Source organism: Neomonachus schauinslandi, chromosome 4 (assembly GCF_002201575.2).
Source record: "Neomonachus schauinslandi chromosome 4, ASM220157v2, whole genome shotgun sequence".
Classification (NCBI taxonomy): Eukaryota; Metazoa; Chordata; class Mammalia; order Carnivora; family Phocidae; genus Neomonachus; species Neomonachus schauinslandi.
Window position 1 is genome coordinate 75,841,671 of NC_058406.1, and position 25,808 is coordinate 75,867,478.

Consider the following 25,808-nt stretch of genomic DNA (forward strand, 5'->3'; position numbering starts at 1 on the left):
TGACTGAGCCAACCAGGCACCCCTCCTTCCTACTTTCTATCGGGTTTTAAAAATGGGGTGCAGGGGTGCCTGGGTGGCTCAGTCAGTTAAGCATCTGACTCTTTATTTCAGCTCAGGTTATGGTCTCAGGGTTGTAGGATCGATCCCTGCATTGGGCTCTGAGCTCAGCAGAGTCTGCTTCTCTCTCTCTGCCCCTCCCCCTCCTCATGCTCTTTCTCTCTCTCTCAAATAAATAATCTTTTAAAATATTGTGGTGTAATGAGCAGAGGAAGCCCAAGAGTTGATCCATGAAAATAATATAATAATTTATTTATTGTTGGTATCTGTTGTATCCCCAAAAAGGTATGCGATATAAAACATTCATTCTGCTTTTCTGTGTGTCTATTTTTTTCCAATCCTTTATAATGAAACTTTTCAAACAAATAGCAAAGATGAAATAAATTTGAGTACCAGTATATCACTATCTACCATTCCCATTAACATTTCTGTATACTTGTTTTATCACATACCTATCCATTTCTCTATTGATCCATTAATCACCTAATTTTCTGATGCATTTCCAAGTAAATTTGAGAAGTCAGTACACTTCCTCCTAAATACTTCAACTTGTGTAGTAGACTAGTGTCAAGTATTTTTTAAGAGTTTTAATTTCTTTTGATGTAACATTTATACACAATAAAATGTTCAGATCTTGAACACTCATGGAGTTTTGACAAGTGATACGCCTGTGTCACACTGAACTCCATCAAAATATAGAATTTTAACATTACCCAAGAAGGTTTCCTCATGCCCCTTCCTGCTCACTTCCCACCCCCACACACAGAAGCAACTACTTTTCTGATTGTTTTTCATCCTTCTTCCTGTTCTAGAATTTCATTCATCATTCTGCTTTTATTTTATGTGTGTATGTATTTATTTTACCAGGAGCCAAATGCAGAGATAATTTAATTCGATTGGATTTATGGCACTTTATTTAGACTCTCCAAGAAAAGTTGAAGTGGGTATGTGAATCATCATCATTCTGTTTTATTTATTTATTTAAGATTTTATTTATTTATTTGAGAGAGAGAGAGAGACACAGAGCAGAATTTGAGGGGGAGGGGCAGAGGGAGAAGGAGAAGCAGGCTCTCCGCTGTGCAGGGGAGCAGGGAGCCCCACGCAGGGCTCAATCCCAGCGACCCTGGGATCATGGCCTGAGCCCAAGGCAGCCACTTAACCGACTGAGCCACCCAGGCAGCCCATCATTCTGTGTGAATCAGTAGGAAGGTAGACAGTCAAATCACTATGTTTAAACTTTTTTTAATTACATAAGCCATTTGTTAACTTCCACATCTAACAGGAAGGTTAAAACTTAAGAGGAGAAACTTTCATTTACAAAACCATGGCAAATTTTGTATTTTTTTTTAAGATTTATTTATTTTAGAGAGAAAGAGAGAGAGTGAGGGGAGGGGCAAGGGAGAGGGAGAGAGAATCTTCAAGCCGCTCCTCGTTGAGTGTGGAGCCCAACTTGGGGCTCTATCCCACAACCCTGAGATCAGGACCTGAGCCGAAACCAAGAGTTGGATGCTCAACTGTCTGAGGCACCCAAGTGCCCCAAAGTTTGTATTTTTAAAATGAGACTGTGATATAATAAAAATTAAATATTTGGCCTTTGTTCCACTTTCTGGCGTAGGATTCCTAAAACCCTTGGAATCTCCAGAGTGATGAGTATCTTCTCTGAGGTAACGAGATGATTCAAGGTGGGGGCTCCTAGATAGCTCCAGGACGGGGGGCTAGCTATCAGAAAACCCAACCAGGTAACCAAAGGATTAGAACTTTTAGCCCCACCTTCCTGATCTCCAGGGAGGGGAAAGAAGCCAGGAGACTGAATTCAATCACCAATGGCCAATGATTTAATCAGTTATGCCTATGTAATGAAACCTAGATAAAAGCCCCTAAATGATGGGGTCCAAGAGCTTCCAAGTTGGTAAACACAATGATGGGCTGGGAGGGGAGTGTGCTCTGAGAGAGCATGCAAAGTCTGTACACACATACTCCCCTCTCCCACCAATACCTTACCCGATGCATCTTTTCAATTTGGGTGATCCTGAGTTGTATCCTTTATAATAAGCTGGTAAGCATCAATAAAGTGTTTTTTTCTGTGCTTTGTAAGTCATTCTAGGGAATTATCATACTGAGGGGGTTGGCAGGGGGTTTCACGGAAACCCCCAAATTTTAATTTGCTGGGCAGAAGTGTGGGTACCTAGGCTTCTTATAAACTTCTTATATGTTCACTATTAACAATGGCTTAAATTTCTCCTTCTTAGTTATGTTTTATTATTATTATTTTTTTAAGATTTTATTTATTTATTTGACAGAGAGAGAGATAGCGAGAGCAGGAACACAAGCAGGGGGAGTGGGAGAGGGAGAAGCAGGTTTCCCGCCGAGCAGGGAGCCTGATGTGGGGACTCGATCCCAGGACCCTGGGATCATGACCTGAGCAGAAGGCAGACGCTTAACGACTGAGCCACCCAGGCGCCCCTTTAGTTATGTTTTAATAGGAATATGGCCCATGACCATTAACTATGCTATTTGGTGCTACCTTTGCCTTATAAATGTTAGTGTCAGAGAACTATATAAAATAAGTAAGGTCTAGGGGTGCCTGGGTGGCTCAGCGTTAAGCGTCTGCCTTCGGCTCAGGTCATGGTCCCAGGGTCCTGGGATCGAGCCCCGCATCGGGCTCCCTGCTCTGCGGGAAGCCTGCTTCTCCCTCTCCCACACCCCCTGCTTGTGTTCCCTCTCTCGCTGTGCCTCTCTCTGTCAAATAAATAAATAAAATCTGAAGAAAAAAAAAATAGAACTACCCTATGATCTAGTAATCACAGTACTGGGTATTTATCCAAAGAAAATGAAAATGCTAATTTGAAAAGATACATGCATCCCTCTGTTTACTGCAGCATTACTTATAATAGCCAAGATATGGAAGTAACCCAAGTGTCCACTGATAAATGAATAAAGAAGATGTGATACACACATAAACAGACACACACAGAGTGGAATATTACTCCGCCACAAAACCACAAATGAGATCTAGCCATTTGCAACAACACAGATGGACCTAGAGGGTATTATGCTAAGTAAAATAAGTCAGACTGAAAAAGACCAATAACATATGATTTTGCTTATACGTGGAATCTAAAAAACGAAATAAACAAAAAAGGAGTAACAGATCCATAAATACAGAGAACTGATGGTTGCCAGAGGGGAGGGAAATGGAGGGGATGGGCAAAAAGGGGTGAAGGGGAATGGAAGGTAAATCCCCCAGCTATGGAATGAATAAGCCACAAAGGTGAAAGATACAGCATAGCAATACAGTCAATGCTATTGTGATGATGTTGTATAGTGACAGATGGTAGTTACACTTGTGGTGAGTATAGCATAACACATAGAGATGTCAAATCACTATGTTGTACCTGAAACTAATGTAATATTGTGTATCAACTATACTATAATGAAAGCAATTTTTTAAGAAAATGAAAAAAATTACCTAAAAAATTAATTTTAAAAATAACAAACATGTACAAATGCATTACTTTCATTATATCACTTATTACATTAACTATTGTGGGGGGATGCTTAAATTTTTTTTCTAATGGGATACTTGATCATACATGCACAAAAACCGGATTGGTCTATGTCAGCATTTTCCCAAGTGTTATCTATGGACCTGTACATCAGAATCCCCCAGGATACATCTTAAATGCTATTGCTTGAGCCTTGTATTCAAGACATACCAGCAACAAACTGACTTATTCTCCGGTGTTTAATAATAAGCAGTGAAAGAGAATCAAATGTGGGATAATTTTATGGTGCTGTGATTCCCTGTTATTTACTGCTGTTGTCCATGAAGTATCTCAACACTGGTGAAATGCTTCCCACACTTTAATCTATTGACTTGCAGCATTTCCAGCATTTCAACGTAGATTCCAGATTAAGTAAAATCATTATTAAAGAAAAGACTAGACTTTATGCCATCAGCTACTTGCTTTAACAATTTTTGTCTACTTAGTGAACTAAAGGAAGAAACTGGAGATAGAGAAGCCATGGATAGAAGGAAATGAATGAAGACAGGTAGAAAGAGAGCAGCAGAGATGGCCCTTCCTTCCTCAGAATACTCCCCCCCCCCCCCCCCGTTTCTCAATCTCCTAAACTCCAGAGACTTTCATTTCTACTGCTTTTCATCCATTCACCTCAGACCTGGTCCTCACTCAGAACTGCATGACCTCCAGGGCTGCAAAGGGAGTTTTCTTTCTCTGATCACATTCCCCTTCTTTCCCTATTGCCTGAACTTGTTGACCTGCTTTTCCCTCTTGTAACTCTGGTCCCTTGCACTTCTCTTTTTTATCTTCCCAGCTGGACGACCTCATTTCCAGTTTCCCTTTCACTGATTTTTTAGCCTAAAAAAGAACCTAATATTGGGTTATAAAGGTTATAAAACCCTGTTCCAACCACTTCAGAACCCAGAGCCCTTCGTGCTACTGACCTCATTGTGCAGAGTGCCCTGTAGGGCCTGGTTAGAGGCTCCCTACATTCTTAGGACAGCCACTTTGGCATGGGCATAGCCCAGGGACACAATCCAAAGCCCTAAAGCTGAAACTTCTCATCTGGGATTCTAAGATTTTTTAAAAATTGAATTAATAAGTTCCTTGAATGCCATTCAAAAGTATAAGAAGGTAGATACCAATTAGATTCTATAACCAAGTATTTGTTAAATAGGTTATAGTGAAGAAATAACAAAACTGTTCCTTTTCAACAATTATTGTATTGGAGACTTACTTTTATAAAAGAGACAGCAACAACATTGATTACAATAGGGAGAAAGGCATATACATTTTTCAAGTAAGTAGCATTAATTACCTCTCTGCAACTATATTACCTTATCGCACTTTTAAGAGATGATTTGTTTATTCTATTAGCCTAAGAGATCATAGGTTATAACACATTCTCTCATCACTTATAATTTCAATTGCTTCACTTTCTGGCAAAACTTAGGATCAAGAAATACAAGCATTGATACTGCAATAGTGTTGTATGATGACAGATGATAGCTATATTTATGGTGACCCCAGCAGAGGGTATAGAGATGAGTTGAATCACTTTGTTGTACACCTGAAACTAATATGACATTGTGTGTCAACTATACTCAAAAAATTTTTTTAAGAAATATAAGTATTCTTGGGGTGCTTGGCTGGCTTAGTCAGTGGAGCATGCAACATTTGATCTCCGGGGTGTGAGTCCAAGCCTCATGTTGAGTGTAGAGATTACTTACAAATAAAAAATCCTAAAAAAAGGGGCGCCTGGATGGCTCAGTCAATTGGGCGGGTCATGGTCTCGGGTTCCTGGGGTTGAGCCCTGCATCGGGCTCTCTGCTCGGCGGGGAGCCTGCGTCCCCCTCTCACTCTGCCTGCCTCTCTGCCTACTTGTGATCTCTCTCTCTCTGTCAAATAAATAAAATCTTTTTAAAAAAAATCCTAAAAAAAAAAAAATAAGCATTATTGATTCTGACTTTACTGCAAACCTCAGTATTTCTAGGCAAATACAAAGAAGTTATAGATCTAGCTATGTAAAATTTTTAAAATCAGATAATTTTACAATTTTAAAAAAGATTTTATTTATTTATTTGTCAGAGAGAGGGAGGGCATCAGGCAGAGGGAGAAGCAGGCTCCCCGCTGAGCAGGGAGCCTGATGCGGGGCTCGATCCCAGGACCCTGGGATCATGACCTGAGCTGAAAGCTGACACTTAACCGACTGAGCCACTCAAGCGTCCCTAATTTTACCATTTTAAACATAGTCAAAAATCCTTTTTTTTAACCACTAAAAACATGTAAAAATTTACTTATACATCAATAATCATCCCTCAAAGGACAGTAAAACAAATTCAAAGGAAAACAAACCAAAATTAATGAATAAGAATCTCTTCCCTTTCATGATTTGTGCTCCAGTTTGTCAAAATAAAATTCTTTTGTTGCTTATTTGTTTCTGAGGAGCCTTGTGTACACTGTAAAAATTACAAGAGGGGGAAATCGGAGGGGGAGACAAACCATGAGACACTATGGACTCTGAGAAACAAACTGAGGGTTCTAGAGGGGAGGGGGGTGGGGGGATGGGTTAGCCTGATGATGGGTATTAAAGAGGGCATGTACTGAATGGAGCACTGGGTGTTATACGCAAACAATGAATCATGGAACACTACATCAAAAGCTAATGATGTAATGTATGGTGATTAACATAACATAATAAAAAAAAAGTTTAAAAAAAATTACCTGTGTGTCATAATTTAGGAAGTGGCTGAGTTACAATGTGGAATTCTCCAACAGAAATGCATCCTAAGAATGTATTAGGTCAGGACAAGGGGTCAGAATTCACTAAAATTAACAAAAAGCCTCCTAAGAAACAATGAATAAGCAATGAATAGGCAACAAAAGACTTCTAGCAAACAGGTTTGTTTTCCTTTAAATTTGTTTTAAATTGCTCTAATTTTACTATTATTGCACTTTCTCCGATTCTGTCAGAGGGGAATTTCCCCCTTTTAAACCACTTATTTTAGTTCTGATCAAAGAATTCAGATGTGGGAACAATCCACTGGATCACTGAAGGTGTCTTCTTCAGTTTCCTGACATGGATTATAATTGTTAAAAGCAGCCAAAAGATGAGGTCATTGTTTCATGTATGGATTTTTCCTTTGGTCTCTTTGCTTCTCCACGACAATAGAAAATACATGTGCCAATTTCCACCAATTAGATCCACAGAGTTTTTATAATTTCAATGACACTTGAAAGCTGGTACCCTGTTTCAATTGCTGGACAACCCCAGCAAATATTTAGGAACTCTTTAATCTACTCCAGTACAAGACAGTCTCCTGCCGTCAATACAGAGCCATGTCAGGGAACTGCAGGCCTCTTCTCAAGCACAAGTCAGGATGCCATCTTTAACTTTTTACTTTGGCCAGTGGATTCTTTTTTTTAAAGATTATTTATTTATTTATTTATTTGACAGAGAGAGTGCACACAAGCAGGGAGAGTGGCAGAGGCAGAGAGAGAAGCATACTCCCTGCTGAGCAGGGAGCCCGATGTGGGGCTCGATCCCAGGACCCTGGGATCATGACCTGAGCCGAAGGCAGATGCTTAACGACTGAGCCACCCAGGAGCCCCTATTAGACCACTATTAAATGAACACCTGCTCTGTGCCAGATACTCTACTATGTACTGAGGATAAGGCAGTAAACAAAATAGACAAAAATCCCTTCTCTGAGCTTCCATTCTAGGGAGAGAGAGATAGATTAAACAAACAATTCTATAATGTATTAGATGGTTATACGTGCTGTGGAGAAAACTGTAGCAGGGAAAATGGTTAGGGAGTGTGGGGGTGGCAGTGGTAGTTGCTCTTTTATTTAAGGGACAACGTGACAACACGGTTGTGCCTTTTCCTTTAGTCACAATGAACTACAGGGCAAAGGGATTAAATAAGGATTTAATAAAAGTTGTCATCTTGCCAAGCATGAAATAAGAAGGAAGAGGAGGTAGAGGAGTCGAAGGTGATTGCAAGAAGGAATTATCATGATTGACTGGACAAGAAGGGAAGAGGCTACAGTAGGTAAGGGATAGTGAAAAGGTAATAGGGTTAATGGGTTACTGATTCTGGTGGAGGCGAAGGATTGTTGGAATCCATAAGTTCCTGATTTTCTTCTGGGATGGAAATCGGAAGCCCCACTGGGATTTGATCCTCCATTTTTATTTTGGAGCATGTGACTCATCAACACCCTTCTTCAGCCCTTTAGGAACCTAGACTTGGGCAAATGGACTCTCCTTCATAATGGGTCTTCTCATAAAGAGCCTGAAAATGCAATCAAGGCCAAACAGACAGGCATTCATGTTACTCAAGAGGTCTAGAAACTGCTGAGGACTTTCAGATTAGGTTATAGCCCTTTCACAGAGACATTCTCCGTGACTTCCTACTATACCTGATTTATATTTCTTATGCTGACAGAAATTCTTTACGTCATGTAGTTTCAGCATTCTAGATGCAAAATTAACTTTTAGTGTTTGCCAGTGTTATTTTATTACTTACAAAATCTTGATTGACAGGGTTAATGGGACTGAATCTGACAAATAAATTTTAAGTTGATTAAACTCATGTTTTGTGGTAGTACTATATAAAATTTATGCCTTCTTTCCTCACAGATGGGGCCCATGTTTACAGCCCACCTCCCCAAAATTATCTGTAACCTTTATTTGAAATTATTATATTAAGATAATTCACTGTTTGCTATATTCATTCACATCCAAATTTGAATCTTCTACACATTTAAGTTACATATGAGGAATATATATTTAATTATATTTAATACTATTTATTAAATAAATACATTTGATAAAGGAAATTACTAGCGTATAACTAGTGATAAATTTTTTAAAATTTACAATAAATAAAATTTTTTTATTTATTTGAGACAGCACACCCATGTATGAATGGGAGGGAGAAGAAGAGGGAGGAGAGAAGCAGACTCCCTACTGAGCACTGAGGCCAATGCAGGGCTCAATCTCATGACCCTAAGATCACAATCTGAGCTGAAATCGAGTCAGACGCTCAACGGACTGAACCACCCAGGCACCCCATAAATATTTTTATTTTTAGCAATAAATTACCCTCTATGTCTATATGTATTAAGTTGCCTCCAAATTCCTATACAAAACCATTCGTAAATTTAAATCTTTAACTAAGTTCTGGGGACACTTGTGAATCCCATAGGAGACCAGAAAGTTAGGCTTCCTCTTGTTGAATCTGATGCTAGAATGAAGGGTGGAAACTTTAAAAGGTCTTTCATTTATGTTTGTGTGATATATTGATTTAAACTGAAATGGAACTCTTTGATGCTTTTCTAAAAAAAAACAAAAACCCATAAGCACAACTATTTTTATGTGTCACAGAATAGCCCTGTGATATCCTAGTCTCAGCCACTTTTCCCCCAATATTTTAGAAGCTACTTTTCTCTATTGTCTCTTTGTCACACATCCCCTGGCAAATCTCAAGTGTTTGGAAAAGCATCTTACTTCTCCATGAACATTCACCAATGTCCACATCTTAACTTTTCAAATATGTCTTACTAAGACATTTCCCCAGATTTTTCTCCTGTTCTCCATAAGAATTATTTCAAACAAATTTCACTCTTCTAACTTCCTTCCTGCCCTCCGCTCCCATCTTCAGCTTAGACTGAATTTTGAGCTGTATAATAAACTCCCTATTCAAAATCTCTCTCCAGATATTTTATAGGCACCCTGAATTTTTATGTTCAAAACTGAACTCATGATCTTCCCTCTCCCTCAAACTTGCTCCCCTCCTACAATTCCCTTCCCAGTAAATGATGCCTTCCTCCAAATGCTCAAGCCAGAAACACCATCATCTTTACATCCAATCTAACAGCAAATCTTCAGGAGTCTACTTCCCAAGTAAACCCATTCTCCATATTCTCCATTTTACAACCATTTTGTTTCTTTAAAAACTCAAAATCTGTTTTTGTCACTCTCCCCCTCCCTGCCCACCCATGCCCTTAATTCAAATTTTATTTGCCACGGTCTGTAAAACCTGGCAGGATCAAAGGACAATGTACTCAATGATAATACACTTTAAAGGTTTTTGATACTTTGCATTCATGGTGTTTACTGTGTAGTGGGGAAAATAGACATTAAATATGTGCCTGGCTATATAATTACAATTGTAATAGGTGCTATGTAATTATGTTATAATGAGAGTGTATAATAGGAAGACCAATCTAGTGGAGGCCTCCTTGAGGAAAAGACTTTGAGGGAGACCTTGAGTGTGGGAAGGGAGTAGAGAGAAGAGCCGGATATAAGAGCCCTGAGGGGTGGAGAGGGGAAGGGAGGGGAGGGGGTGGATAACAGGGTAAGGGGAAGAGGTAAAAGGTCAGTGTGGCCAGAGATGTGTGCACTATTGGAGGGGTGGTTGGAGCTGAATATAGATAATTCAAGTAGAACCTTGTAGCTCACCTTAAGGGTTTTGATCTTTATCTTAAAAATAATGGAAAGTAATTGAAAGGTTTTAAGGGTGTTAACATGATGAGATTTAGCTTTCTAAAAGATCACCGGGGCTTCTCTGTGGAGTATGCACTTTTCCCCAACATTGGTTCTCAGGAGAAGGAGAGCCAAAAAAGTTGACAGCTGAACAAGATTTGCACTGAGTCATTCCTGGCTTTTATTTCCTTTGACTTCCCTTAAGCCTTTCACCGTGTGAGGGTCACACCCTACGTATGTACCTAGATCACACCCTAGTTCCTATCTTTTTCCTGCCTAATAAGATTTTAAACAAAAACACGGAACACGAATCTCACCAAAGTGTACACTACGGCTTTGACTCTTCTGTACATTCCTTGATTATTCCGTTACCTGGAAGTAAAGACCTTCTAGTTCTTTCTCTGACTAAAGTAAGCCATTTTGCGTGTTTTAAGTAAGGAGAGCCTTTCCAATGTAAAACTGCTTGCCGCTCCGGTTATTTCTGTGACCTCTAGCAGTGTGTTGCTTTTCTGTGAACACCTGGACGCTCACATAAAAGCCCCCAAATTAAGACATGCCAAGCTGTTCATGGCCCCCAGATCTGCACTTCAAGAAACTGAAGATAGATTGGTTTTTGATGGGTTTATTGAGCAGCTCGTAGGCTGTTTTTGGCTTCCCCTCCCCCACCCATCCTCCCATTCATTCATCCATCTAGGAATGACTTTTTAGAAACATTGTTTGCAATTGGATCCAAAAGGCAACTTCGGTGCTAAATACATTCTTCTAACACACATCCACATATAATAAGGAGGTAGTTGCCAAGACTCTTCAAAATCCTAAATCACTCTCCACGCAGCTGCTTGCTGTGAAATTGCTCTTAAGTACCATTCTAAACCCAATGAGCTCATGTGGGCTCCAACCTCAGCTGCTATCTAACGCTGAGCATTCACTACGTGCAAGAGATGGGAGCTGTGGGGAGAACTGGAGAGCAAGTGTGATAAGGACGAAAACAGTGCAAGCTCAAACTCACGAACCCCCAAAACAACATAGGGCTAGTTCATTTAATTGTTTTAATGGTAAACTCCTTCTGGGTGGCGCTCCTACGCCTAAACCCCCAGCTCTCTGCCCCGTACCTGGCATTCAGTAAAGGCTCAACAACAGTGCACTCACCCGGTGGAAGACCTTCAACCCAGGCCCAAGCCCTGGCGGCGGAGCTGAGACCTCACGCACCTTACCCGCCGCCCGCTCCAGGCCTGGCCACGTGACACGCTCAGGCCAATGGGCGGGCTGCCCGCCGCGGGTCTCCCATAAAGGCGCCTGTTGCTGCCAGCTAGCGGCTGCCGCCATTAGGACGAGAGCTGGCTGCGACGGTCGGTGAAGAACGGCTGCCTCGCACCGCTTCATCTTGTGCAAGCTGGCGGGAACGATCAGATACGGCCTTTTTCACACGGCGTGACACAGCCTCTGCGTGGGCTACTGCTTTGGGGTCCGTGCCCTCGGTGCGACGCTGAGCGGGAAAGAACCGTTTTGTCCTCTTCTCCCCTCCCCCATCAACACTGTGCAACCGGCGAGGCCGTTGGGGAGGCCATCCCCGTGCGTGCCTTGCTGCCCAGGTGAGCTGCCAGTTGCTTTCCTTTGGTTTAAAACTGCAAGCTTGTTGCCCCAGTGGACCCTTTTAAAATCTGGGGGCTTTTCTCTTAAATGCTTGGGGTTTTTTTGCAAGGAAGGGGTGGGGAGAAGGAGGTTGGGGCGAGGACGTGAGGTTTCCAGTTGTACAACCGCCTACTCCCTATCTTGGAAAACGCTCATGGTCTTTGGGTCTAGGATTGGTGGATCGCTCTATATACTGTAGTTTGGGGAAAGCAGGAGAAAGTATGAAGCTTTAGCTGTAGCTGGCATTTTTGTTGTTTTTTTCTCGGTTCATCATTTGGGACTGGGACATTCCCACCCTTGATTTTGTTTAACATTATTAAGCTCTTGGAACATGCCTAACCCTCTGCTGGTTGCTGCAGAACCTGGGCCTGTACTCAAGGTAGGGGCTTATGTTAAGAATTCAGATGAGGTATCTACATGGTGCTTCCGGTCCCATGGGAAGGACCCAGGTGGGTGGAAGGGCGTGAGGGAGGCCTCTGGGGTAGAGGTGATAACTGAACTGGGTCTTGAAAGACAAATAGAAGTTAGTCTAAAGAGTGACAGGAGGAGCTCTGGTAAGCAGGAGGAAATTTTCAAGAGCATGGACATGTGTGAGCACAAAGTAGGGTGGGACTGCAGATTTTGAGTGTGGCTGGCACAGTGTTGCAAGTTGGAATAGTAGCAACATTTAAATCTAATAAGAGGGAAGGGGTTTGTATGTGTGTGTATTGTGAACAGTGGTGGGTTGAACAGTGTGATTGTAAGTTACTAAACAATAATCAAAACCTCACCATTGTATCTGTTGAGGTGGGAGTAACAAGTGAACTACAGAAAAAAGTGGTTTGGGTAATAGAAAATAGGAATACCCTAAGTATTCAGAAAATGTAAATTTATATTCCACAGTCAGGGAGTGTGTTGATGGAGTTAAAGAAAAAAGCAAGGGAAGAACCTTGAGGGATATTAATGGATTGGCAGATGAGATATGGAGATATCTTCTGGATTTCCAATCTGACTCTTCCCTTAGCACCCTGTTCCTATCTCTGTCAAAGCAGTAATTATATGTATCCTGTTGTAATTACCTATTTATAAGTCTGTATAAAGAGACTGTACACCTCAATTACTAGTTTAGTGGCACCACTGTAGGTGCTTTATAAGTATGTAATAAATGAACAAATAGAATCTGGGAAAAAAGCGGTATCCTGGAAACCAGAGAAGAGTTTCAGGAGAGTCACGATAGTCTAGTGATAGATGTTGCTCAGAGGTCAAATGAGATAAGACTCAAAAGAATCCATTTAACAACTAAGTATGGTAAGTATTAGGCTTAGTGTAAGGGGACTTTTAGAGGAATGGCAGGGAAAAAGTTGAGTGTGGGGTGGGGTGTAAAGAGAATGTCATTTTTTAGGATGCTCCGGTGTGAGGTACAGAAGAGAGAAGATTGAGGCTACAAGGAGACAATAGGATCAAGAGAAGAATTTTTAAGGACACTTGAGAAAGTGTATACGGAGGGTAAGCTAGTTTAGAAATGTTGACAATATAGGCAAGAGAGATGAAGGACCTTTGTTATCTCCTTATCTGGAGTACCTGGGAAAAGAGTTCTAGACAGTGAGGGCGTCCCATTCTTAGACTGAAGGGAGGAGTAGATGAGAAGTTTGAATCACTGTGAAGAATATACATTTTCTGGAAATTATCTGTTTGACTTTAAGTGAAGCCTGATTTTATTTTGAAGAAATCATTTTCTCCCTTGAATTGGAAACCGCCTGTTTGATGTTGCAGGATTGGAATCAGTATTTGAGCTCACACCGGGTGGGTTACTGAGCACTAGAACTATCTGGTGTTCAGAATCCGTACTTTTTTTTTTTTTTTAAGATTGTATTTTATTTGAGAGTGTGTGTGTGTGCGCGTGCACACACAAGCAGGGGTAGGGGCAAAGGGAAAAGCAGACTCCCCGCCAAGCAGGTAGCCTGACAGAAGGCTTGATCCCAGGACCCTGAGATCACAACCCGAGCAGAAGTCAGAGCCTGTCAGATGCTTAACCGACTGAGCCACCCAGGCGCCCCCAGAACCCAAACTCTTTAGTTCTGTGCTATACTACTTCCCTGCATGTGAACTATTTAAGTTAAACCAGAAGTGCCGACACATACCGGAATAACTTATTCTCTTCCATTTATTGAAATGAGGAAAATATTTTTAAACAGTCTTCATTCAAAACCTCAAAATTCAACTCTTAACAGAGCCTTCTAAGTTCAAGATATGTTAATTTACATTTTTGTTTCTTAATCAGCTCAAGTTTCCTTGAAACTTCAGTAAGCATATGGGGCAACACAGTTTAATATTTGCACCATTATTAACTGAGTTAATAATAATTGAGGAATTATGTAAACATTTTTTTTCCTTGGCAAACTCAAGAAATTGGTTGGTCTTGGTGTTTTTGGAAGCGTGAAACCTTTGCCAAAGAGATCAGACTTCCTGATATGTCTTTGTGTGCATTGAATTAAAGGTGAATTTATATGTTTCTTGTAACATTTTTGGAAACATGTTTTTGCTTGTGTCTGCATTTTAGGAAATCTTTGGTTTATAAGTATTTGTCAGGGGTGACTGGAATATTTGCAACCACTTCAAATACTTTTTTTCTTAGAAGTTTAAATTTTTACTCTTGTACACTGTTGGTAGGGCTATAAATTAGAATAATCTGTGGACAGCAATTACACATATAGCAACATTTAAAAGCATTGTCCCAGAAATTGTTAAAAGAAATATATCCAATAGGCCTGGCCAAAAAAAAAAAAATATATATATATATATATATCCAAAAGTATTGGCTATGTATGCAATGATGTATTTATGAGGATATTCATTGCAACATTGTATTTAATAGCTGTATTTCCACATTCATATGATGACCTACTAGGCAGTCATTAAAAATAGAGTGGGCTGCCCTGGGACAATTTCTAATATGAATTAAGTGTAAAAAAACACTATTTCTAAAAAGATACATAAGAAATCACTAATGAAAAAGAAATAAAAAGCAACTGCTAACAGTAAAGAGGGGTCCTAGTTGGCTAGGGGACAAGAATGGGAAAAGAGGGGTGCCTGGGTGGCTCAGTCGGTTAAGCATTCCACTCTTGGTTTCAGCTCAGGTCATGATCTCAGGGCCATGGGATCAAGCCCCATGTTGGGCTCCAAGCTGGGTGTGGAGCCTGCTTAAGATTTTCTCTGCGTCTCCCTTTCCCTCTGCCTCTCTAAAAAATAAAATCTTAAAAAAAAAAAAAAGAATAAGAAAGGAAACTTTATTGTATACCATTCATACTACATGGATATTAAAATTCAAATATATATGAACTTGTCTGCAGTGATGGCAGTGCTCTATAGCTACGCTGTCCCATGCAGTAGCCAGTAGACATATACAGCTACTGAGCATTTGAAATGTGGATGAGTTTTTGATTTTGGTAATTTTGGTTAATTTAAACTTAAATAGTTCTTTGTGGCTAGAGCTTGTCATATTGGACAGCGCAGCTCTAGCCCTTTAATTTTCTGTTGCATGCAAGTTAAATCTAAAAGCTTGTTACATATTTTTGGCCAAAGGCCTTTATAGGTACTGTGTATATTGTATCTTGTCTAGTCAGGAGACATATAGTCTTTTATCCCAATACATGCTATTTTATTTTATTTTTTAAAAAGATTTATTTATTTGAGAGAGCAAGAGAGCGAGAGCATGCATGCACGGGGTGGGAGGGGGAGGAAGAGGGACAAGCAGACTCTATGCTGAGTACAGAGCCTGTCTAGGGTCTCGAGATCATGAACAGAGCTGAAATCAAGAGTCAGACACTGAACTGACTGAGCCACCCAGGCTCCCTTTTATTTATTTATTTATTTATTTAGATTTTTAAAATTTATTATTTATCTGAGAGAGAGAGCAAGTGAGCACAAGCAGGGGTAGGAGCAGAGGGAGAGGGAGAAGTGGACTCCCTGCTTAGCAGGGAGCCTGATGCAGGGCTCAGTCCCAGGATCCTGAGTTCATGACCTGAGCCAAAGGCAGACTCTTAACTGACTGAGCCACCCAGGCGCCCCTTTAGATTTTATTTTTAAATAATCTCTATACCCAACCTGAGGCTTGAACCCACAACGCCTGTCAAGAGTCGCACATTCCACCAGCTGAGCCAGCCAGGCGCCCCCCAATACATACTATTTTAAGTTTTTACTAGTTAGTGTTATCTTACAGGTACTACAAAAATCTAATTTGGGATTTGACTAATTTTGTGCAGATGTTTGATCAAAGTACCAAAGCAAGAAAACAAGGACACAAGTGGGGTTGAAATATAAGGGACATATGAGGAAGTTGCATGAATAGCTGAAGATATATGGGTTATAAAGGAGGAGAACAATTTTAAAAGAGTTGTTAGCCATTTTAAATACTACAGAGAAGTCTGGGAAGATAATTGAGGAAGACAAGTGAGGGCTTTGAAATATTTCAGGGTGTTGGTGATCTTTGGAAAAGCAGTTTCACAAGGGGGTTGGAGAAACCAGATGGATGTATTTGCCCTTTAAAACATTTTTTGCACCTAAGGTTGGTTGGTTGGTTGTTTTTTTATGTTAATAAGCATGTAGCAGGAAAAGTGGTTAAGTTATTTATTTATTTATTTATTTATTTATTTAAGGGGAGGCGTAGTGGGGCAGAGGGAGAGAGAATCTTAAGCAGACTCTATGCTGAGCACAGAGCCTGACACGGGGCTTGATCTTAGGACCTGAGCCGAAACCAAGAGTCAGACAAACTGACTGCACCACCCAGGCACCCCTAAGTCCTTATTTTTAGAGCAGTTTTACATTCACTGCAAAATTGGGAGAAAGATACAGAGATTCCCCATATACCTACCAACTCCCACACATGTTGCCCTCCCCCATTATCCACAGCTCCCATCAGAGTGGTACATTTGTTATAATAGACGAACCTACAGTGATACCTCATTATCACCCAAAGACCTTAGTTTGTGTTAGAGTTCATTCTTGATGTTGTACATTCTAAGGGTTTGGGCAAATGTATAATGGGATGTATCCATCATTATGAACTAATACAAAATCTTTTCACTGGCCTAAAAATCCTCTGTGCTCCATCTTTTTATTCTTCCCTCTCCCCAACTCCTGGCAACCATTGACCTTTTTGTGGTCGTCTTACTTTTGTCTTTTCCAGAATGTCATATAGTTGGAATCATACAGTATATAGTATAATATATATATACACACACACACACACAATATAAAGACTTTGGCTATATTGGCTTCTTTTGCTTAGTATGCATTTAAGATTCCTCCATGTCTTTTCATGGCTTGACGGTTGATTTCTTTTTTCTTTTTTTTTTTTTAAGATTTTATTTATTTATTTGAGACAGAGAATGAGAGACAGAGAGCATGAGAGGGAGGAGGGTCAGAGGGAGAAGCAGACTCCCTGCCGAGCAGGGAACCTGATGCGGGACTCGATCCCGGGACTCCAGGATCATGACCTGAGCCGAAGGCAGTCGCTTAACCAACTGAGCCACCCAGGCGCCCTTGACGGTTGATTTCTTTTTAGCGCTGAATAATATTCCATTGTCTGGATGTTGTTCCAGTTTATCCATCCTCCTCCTGAAGGACATCTTGGTTGCTTCCAAGTGTTGGCAATTTTTGAATAAAGCTGCTATAAACATCTGTGTGCAGGTTTTTGTGTGGAAAGGTGTTTTTAAGGAAAAAATTTAAGAAAATGACTAGAGCATATCTACAGATAGAGTTATCAGCAGAAATTATTTACAAAAAAAGAATTAAGTGTAGAAAATGTAGTCTCAGGAAGAACAGGAAATATAATTATGTATTGTATAATCTTTAGAGGAAAGCCTTCCTAAACCTAATTAAAAAAAAAAAAAGAAACATATGATAATGGAAATAAAGGAATAATTAATGAAATAATAGGATTCTGGAAAAGGGGAAAGATCTTCATGGAAAAGAGGGGAGGCACTTAAGAAATATAGAATAGGAAGTAAGCTAAGAGAAGTTAATTTTTAAAGGGTTTCTCTTGTAAGCTTAGATCCTCTGCAAAAGGATATAGTGGAATTGAGGTTTTGATGAGGTTTAGAAAATGCATTTTTTTTAAAGATTTTATTTATTTATTTGAGAGAGAGAGAATGAGAGACAGAGAGCATGAGAGGGAGGAGGGTCAGAGGGAGAAGCAGACTCCCCGCCGAGCAGGGAGCCCGATGCGGGACTCGATCCCGGGACTCCAGGATCATGACCTGAGCCGAAGGCAGTCGCTTAACCAACTGAGCCACCCAGGCGCCCGAAAATGCATTTTTTTAATTGATAGGCATTCATTAAGTAATTCATTAATTTTTTTAAGGCAAATTCCTGAGCAGTGGGACCTAATTTAAAAGTAAAAAATTCTTTTTTTTAAAGATTTTATTTATTTGTCAGAGAGAACAAAGCAGGGGGAGCCACAGGCAGAAGAAGAGGCAGACTCCCTGCTGAGCAGGGACCCCCCCCCCCCCCCAATGAGGGGCCCGATCCCAGGATCCTGGGATCATGACCTGAGCCGAAGGCAGATGCTTAACGACTGAGCCACCCAGGTGTCCCTAAAAGTAAAACATTCTGGATTTCTCTCCCTATTTCTCCCTATATAAAAAAAAGTGACATCTGCTGTATCTCTAACATAAAACTGAATCTGAACACTTTAATTCAGCCTATGTAGCTCTGTCCTAGGCATTAGTCAAATAAGACCTCAATCTGTCTTGGATCAGTACAAACAAGGTCCCTGCTGACACTGAGTTTACATTCTGAGAAACAGGGGAGGGAGGATTGGGAGACAGTAAAGAAGTAGACAAACATGGTAGTGGTGAAGCAGAGTAATAGCTGATGGATTAGCATTGGGGAGGAGGGGATAAGAACGCCTACTTAAAATGAGGTTGTGAAGGAAAAGCATAGAGAAGATACTTGAAACACACAACAAAGGTTTTCTATACAGACTATATGAAGAGCTAAAAATAAGGTAATAGCAGACAACCCAATAGAAAAATGGGTAGGACTCTTTAACAGGTGATTGACAAAGAAGATACTCATGTGGCCAATAGACATATTAAAAAGGTGTTTCATATCATGAATCCTCAGTAAAATACAAATTAAAATCACAATGAGATCCCATTATACATTCACCAGAATGGCTGAAATGGAACACACTGATAATACCAAATATTGACAAGGATGTGGAGTAAGTAGGATTCCCAAAGCTCTGTTGTGCATATAAATTGGTATATTTTGGAAAACTGGTATCCACTAAAGTTGAACACACATATAACCTATGACCCAACAATTTCACTTCTGGGTTTATATTCAACATGATGCGTGCACATATTCACTACAAGCATGTTCATGGCAGCGTTTTTGATCAAACACTGGAAACAACCCAAAAGTCCTAAGAGGAATGGATAGATTGTCGTATAATTCCAATCATAGAATACTGTACATCAATGAAGATGAACAAATAAAACATAGTTAAATCTCACAAACATAATACTGATACAAGGCCAGAGTGTAATACATATTAAATACAATATTTATGTAAAGGTCAAAAACAGTCACAATTTAAGGGGGCAGAATTCATCATAGTGGTATCTTTGTGAAGGAGGGAGGGTATAGTGATTGGGACACTCCAAAGATAGACTAACTTTAAATAAATACAAAACAGTAAGAACCAGTTTCAGTTGCAACACTAGAATATCTCCTTTGTTCTTAATGACATTAAAAGTTCTAGTTATTGTTTGTATAACATGAGAATAGTGTAAGGAAGTGCAATAAATTACAAGATTGATAATCACCTCCAAGTTAATTCATTTTAGTGTTCTTTTTTTTATTTTTAAGATTTTTATTTATTTATTTGACAAAGAGACAGCGAGAGAGGGAACACAAGCAGGGGGAGTGGGAGAGGGAGAAGCAGGCTTCCCGTGGAGCAGGGAGCCCGATGCAGAGCTCGATCCCAGGACCCTGGGATCATGACCTAAGCTGAAGGCAAACGCCTAAGGACCGAGCCACCCAGGCGCCCCTTTAGTGTGGTTCTTAATCCTGGCTACACATCACAAGCACCAGGGAAATTTAAAAAGCAAACAGATTTGTAAGCCTTATCTCCAAAGACTGGGGCCTGGGCTTGGTATTTTTTAAATGATCCACAGTACCTCACACCCATTAGAATGCCTGTTGTTAAACAACAGAAAATAAAAAGTGTTGTGAGGATGTGGTGAAACTGGAACGCTGTAGACTGTTGGTGGGAATGTAAAGTGTTGGAGGTGCTGTGGAAAACAGTACAGGATTCCTGAAAAAAAAAAAAAAAAGATTACCATATGATCCATCAGTTCTCAATGCTGCACTTCTGGGGTGTGTCCTTAACAATTGTAGGTAGGGTGTTGAAGAGATACTTATACATCCATGTTTATAGCAGTATTCACAGTAGCCAAGAGGTGGAAGTTAACCAAGTGTCCATTGATGAATGGATGGATACACAAAATATCATATATACATATAATGCAATATTGAACCTTATAAAATGAAGGAAATTCTGACATATGATACAATATAGATTAATCTTGAAGACATTATGCTGAGATAAACCAGTCACAAAAAGACAAATACTGTATGATCCTACTTATACCCAGAGTAGTTAAATTCATAGAAACGAGATAGAGTGGTGGTTGCCAGGAGCTGGAGAGAGGCAGGAATGAGGAGTTATATAATAGGTATAGAGTTTCAGTTTTGCAAGATGAAAAAGTTCCAGAGATTAGTTGCTCAAAAATGAGTAATATGTACTAAATAGTAGCATTTTAATATGTGTCTTATTTCTAATAATTAGATTTTAAAGTAAATCACTTTAGGGGTGCCTGACTGGCTCAGTCGGTAAAGCATGTGACTCTTGATCTCAGGGTCATGAATTCAAGCCCCACATTGTGGGTGGAGCCTCCTTAAGTAAATAAATAAATCATTTTATTTAAATTAGCAAGAAAAGTCCTCTATTTTGATTTTCTTCTTTCATTGAATTAATTTTAGAGTAACTACATACCACGGTTATGTTTAACATTTCCTATTACTTCTTTTTTACCAGAAACTTACAGACTTTAACACCTCAATTTGTATTTTCGAAAAGCAGAGGAAATACTGTGAAAGTTTGAAATACCTTAAATCATCCAAAGCTAAGGCATACATAATGAAACAACTCTTAGTACTTATACAGAAAGAGGTTCGTATTTGTTTACAGATGTATTAATCATTTGGCTTTTTTGTTGTCTTAATCATGATGTGATGTAAAATATAATATTACACTTTTTAGTTCCTATAGAAACCATTTTAAATGTGCTTTGAAGATAACTCAGTTTTATTTTTGTATTTTAAGGACATGTACTTATAGGCAACATTATAATATCAGGATTTGACCCCGTTGACAATGTCTCTGTCAAGTCGACAAACAGCTATTGTTAACCCTCCACCACCAGAATATATAAATACTAAGAAGAATGGGCGATTGACAAATCAACTGCAGTATCTACAAAAAGTTGTCCTGAACGCTTTATGGAAGCATAGTTTTTCCTGGCCTTTTCAGCAGCCTGTGGATGCTGTGAAACTAAAGTTGCCAGTAAGTATATCTCTCAAAGAAATAGACTAGCCTTTAATATTATGAAATATACTTAATTTAATAAAGACCTCTAATTTATTCTGTACCACTGAAGAGTTTTCCAATGAGTATTTTTCCTAAACAACAAAGTTCATTTTTCTGAGCATTGAAATTCTTATTTTAACAGTTTGGTACATTATAGTACATTTTTTTTGTTATAGAATGTGTTACCTGACTTTTTTTTTTTAAAGATTTATTTACTTTAGAGAGAGAGAATGTGTGTGTGTGTGAGAGCAGGGGAAGGGGCAGAGGGAGAGAATCTCCAGCAGGCTCTGTCCTGAGCCTGGAGTCTGATGTGGGGTTCCATCCCATGAACCCAAGATTATGACCTGAACCAAAACCAAGAGTCAGATGCCCAACCAACTGAGCCACCCAGGCGCCCTTCACTTGACCTTTTGGTGCAAGGTTGTCATGAATGTCACCTTCTTCATGAAGTTGATCTTGACACTTCTTGGTAGCCGTAGATGCATCATATACAGAATTCAACTTTAGGTCTTCTCTTAGGTATTTTCAGCCATCTGACAACATAATGGTTAAGTAATTTGTTGCATAGTTAGCAAACCATGATGCTGGGATTATACTCTGTATCTGTCAGACTCCATAAATTTTAGGTGTTTCTTCTTCATGCCCTTCACTTTTTATTTTCCAGGATAGTTCTACCCTTACATTCTTGTTTTTGTTATTCTTTGTTATTTTTTCTCTGAAAAAAATGCCATGGCAGTCAGCTTTGTTTCTCAGTACAAAAGTTTCAGTTTCCAAATTATGGCTTTTTAAAGGTAATCTAGTTAAAGTATATAGCTTCTTAAATTTCTTTGTGTACCAATAGTTGCAGTGAATTTGTTCTTACTACTAATGTTTAAAATTTCTTCTTAAAAACTGTAGGATTATTACACCATTATAAAGACCCCAATGGATTTAAATACAATTAAGAAGCGCTTAGAACATAAGTATTATGTGAAGGCTTCAGAATGTATAGCAGACTTCAACATAATGTTCTCAAATTGTTATTTATACAACAAGGTATGTAAGTTTTATGTTATACTTGATAATTCTTTGCTCTTATAGAAGATGTGTATAAAAAGTGTGCTGATTTCAGATTTCAAGTCTTGATTTGGGGGGATTTTACATATTTTCAAGGATAATGTTTATTTTTTACTGGATTTCATAATTTTTATGTATCTATTTATTTAATCTATTTGCCATAATTTTACCTGAATAGCGGTAATGGTTTCTTATGTTTTAAAAAGTGAATTACCAATGATAGTTGGTTTCTGTAAGTATTAATGTTCTCTGCCATACTTCTGCCATTTTAATTATAAATGTTAAACTTTATTATATACTGATCTTGGTTAAATGTTCATGGCATGAATTCAGACAAATTATATACATCTAAACTTCATGACCAGTTAACTTAAAGATGAGACACATTCTCTGTTATATTCCAGTAGTAGTATTTGTATTTTCATTAATGCACTGGCTTGTCTGATAATATATGTGGACATTTGACCTTAATCTTTACTTTTGCTTTCATCCTATAAAGCTGGATTTGTGTATATTAATTTTTTCTCCATATAGTATTCCTGTTTCCCAGAGTATTGCATTCTTTTTAAGCTGTTCTATATCTAAAAATTTTAAAACTTATATCCCATTTATTCAGAATCACTGGTGATGCTGATATGTAATAGAAATTTTGGTTCTCAAACTATCAGTGCCATCTTAAATTTAAGACTCTTAGCCAATATGATTTATTTTTAAATGAGAACTAATGGCATTCTGAAAGTACCATTGGCAACTTCATTTTAATTTAACAATTCCAAGTGTACTTTAACATTTAACATTTTAAAATGAAGTTCAGTAATTTTCCTAACATACCTAACTTCAAAGTAAGTGTTCTCTGCTTTAGCCTTTTGCTTTGTAATCTACTTAGTTTTTTATCAGTAGTGAATAAAGCAAGCCAAAGACTTCTACGCAGATAGTTAAGATTTAAAAACTGGAAGAAAAAAAAAAAGGTTTAAAAACTGAGTTAGCTCTGCAGTGTCATTATATCACTTAGTTAATTGAAAACTACATCACATCAAGTCAAATCATGTCCTTCCCACAGCCATGAACATGTTTTAACTTATTAGTGAGGTAGAAATTTTAATTTCTAAAACCTTTTTGTATTAGTAGGATTGGTTGGATTGTAACCCTTTCGTACTCAGAAGGGCTACCTGGGTTATTTTTAGAAGTTAAAAGGGTAGAATGTTAGAATTTAAAATATGAGCTGATACACCATTTTCTATACTTAATTTAGAAGCAATAAATACTGTTTAATAATATCTAAGAGTACTGTGTCACTGCCTTCTCTAAGGTAGCCTGAATTGTTGAAATTTGGTACAGTGACCATATTGCATAACCTTATGTTTATATATTTTCTAGCCTGGAGATGACATTGTTCTTATGGCACAAGCTCTAGAGAAGTTGTTTAGGCAGAGATTATCTCACATGCCGCAAGAAGAACAAATTGTGGGTGGTAAAGAAAGAATAAAGAAAGGTAAGACAGAAAAGGTTTATATTTTCTTACTTTCTCTATTTTGTGAATTATATATGAATGTGTGTACGTGTGTGTATAAATATAATGACTAGAACTAAATAATAAATCCCTCAAAGGAGATAGACATTCAGAGTACTTCTATATCCGGGCGCCTGTGTGGCACAGTCAGTTAAGTGTCTGACTTGGTTTTGGGTCAGGTCGTGATCTCAGGCTTGTGGGATCGAGCCCTGCACCAGGCTCTGCATGGAGTCTGCTTGGGAATGTCTCTCCCTCTTCCTCTGCCCCACATACACGTGCACTCTCTTTCTCTCTCAAAATAAATGAATCTTTTTTTTTTTTTAAGTCCTTCTAAATCCTATTGTATTGGTATAAAATGTCCATTTCAACAGTAAGGCAAATTTTGAAAGCAAAGATGGCTATCGTGCAAGATTAGGGAGAATTGTATTGATTATAGCCTTGGAACCTTAGATTTCCTATAGTATAGTGCCATTCACATAGTAGGCATCCAGTAAAGTTATTAGTGTTTTTAGTGGATCTTGTATCTGTGCTATAATAATAAGATGGCCAAAATTGGCAATGTTCCTTGTACCAAAAGATCCCATAGCTAAGAATGAAATGTTACTGTTGGGTCTGAAGATTCTCCTTTTTTCTAACTCTTTCTTAATTTAAAAAAAAAAAAAAACAAAAAACTTTCGAGGGAAACATTTTACAGCTAATAATTAGAATATTTAAATATGAAGTTAAAAAACTATCTTAAGTATTCAGATGGATTTATTGTAGAGGTTAACCAAGGTTGTCATAGATGAAATGTTGGTTTATTTTTGGATCACTGATGTTGTACATTTTAGATAAGCTTAATCATTCCATGTTAGTTTCCTCATGTATAATGTCAGGAAAATATTTCACTTTCGTGGTTGAAATGTTTATAAAGCATACAGTTAAGTGGCTGGGATATAGGAGACTTACACTACTACAAAGGTGATTTTTATTGTACTATTTTTCCTTGTTGGTAGATCTTTAAGATGGGTCATGACTTAAAGCTTTACTCAATCCTGTGAGGTACACACACACTTTTTTATTAAAGTTCTTATTTTATTCTCACCTTTGGAAAAGGTTGATCTTAAGCCTGACAATATAAGGCCTAGGGTTCTGAAAGAGGATTAAAATAAGCCCTTACATTAAATGTGTAGATTGCTACATATTTAATGCAATCCCTATCAAAATACCATCAACTTTTTTCAAAGAAATGGAACAAATAATCCTAAAATTTGTATGGAATCAGAAAAGACCCCGAATAGCCAGAGGAATGTTGAAATAGAAAAGCAAAGCTGGTGGCATCACAATTCTGGACTTGAAGCTGTATTACAAAGCTGTCATCATCAAGACAGTATGGTACTGGCACAAAAACAGACACATAGATCAATGGAACAGAATAGAGAGCCCCGAAATGGACCCTCAACTCTATGGTCAACTAATCTTCGACAAAACAGGAAGGAATGCCCAATGGAAAAAAGACAGTCTTTTCAACAAATGGTGTTGGGAAAATTGGACAGCTGCATGAAGAAGAATGAAACTGGACCATTTCCTTACACCACACACAAAAGTAGACTCAAAATGGTTGAAAGGCCTAAATGTGAGAAGGAGTCCATCAAAATTCTAAAGGAGAACACAGGCAGCAACTTCTTCGACCTCAGGCGCAGCAACTTCTTCCTAGAAACATTGCCAAAGGCAAGGGGAGCAAGGGCAAAAATGAACTATTGGGACTTCATAAAGATAAAAACAAAACCAAAAGACAACCGACAGAATGGGAGAAGATATTTACAAATGATATATCAGATAAAGGGCTAGTATCCAAAATCTATAAAGAACTTATCAAGCTCAACACCCAAAGAACAAATGATCCAATCAAGAAATGGGCAGAATA

General features: G+C 38.7%; 1 protein-coding gene across 1 annotated transcript in view; it reads left to right on the forward strand.

Moving 5' to 3' along the window:
* The first annotated feature begins 21,123 nt into the window (after window positions 1-21,123).
* BRDT (bromodomain testis associated) overlaps window positions 21,124-25,808 on the forward strand; it is a 67,771-nt gene continuing 63,086 nt past the window's right edge. Inside the window, exons 1-3 of the mRNA XM_044914066.1 lie at window positions 21,124-21,312; window positions 22,234-22,371; window positions 23,770-23,884. Of these exons, the coding sequence (XP_044770001.1) occupies window positions 21,124-21,312; window positions 22,234-22,371; window positions 23,770-23,884 (442 nt within the window). The remainder of the gene's footprint in view (window positions 21,313-22,233; window positions 22,372-23,769; window positions 23,885-25,808) is intronic.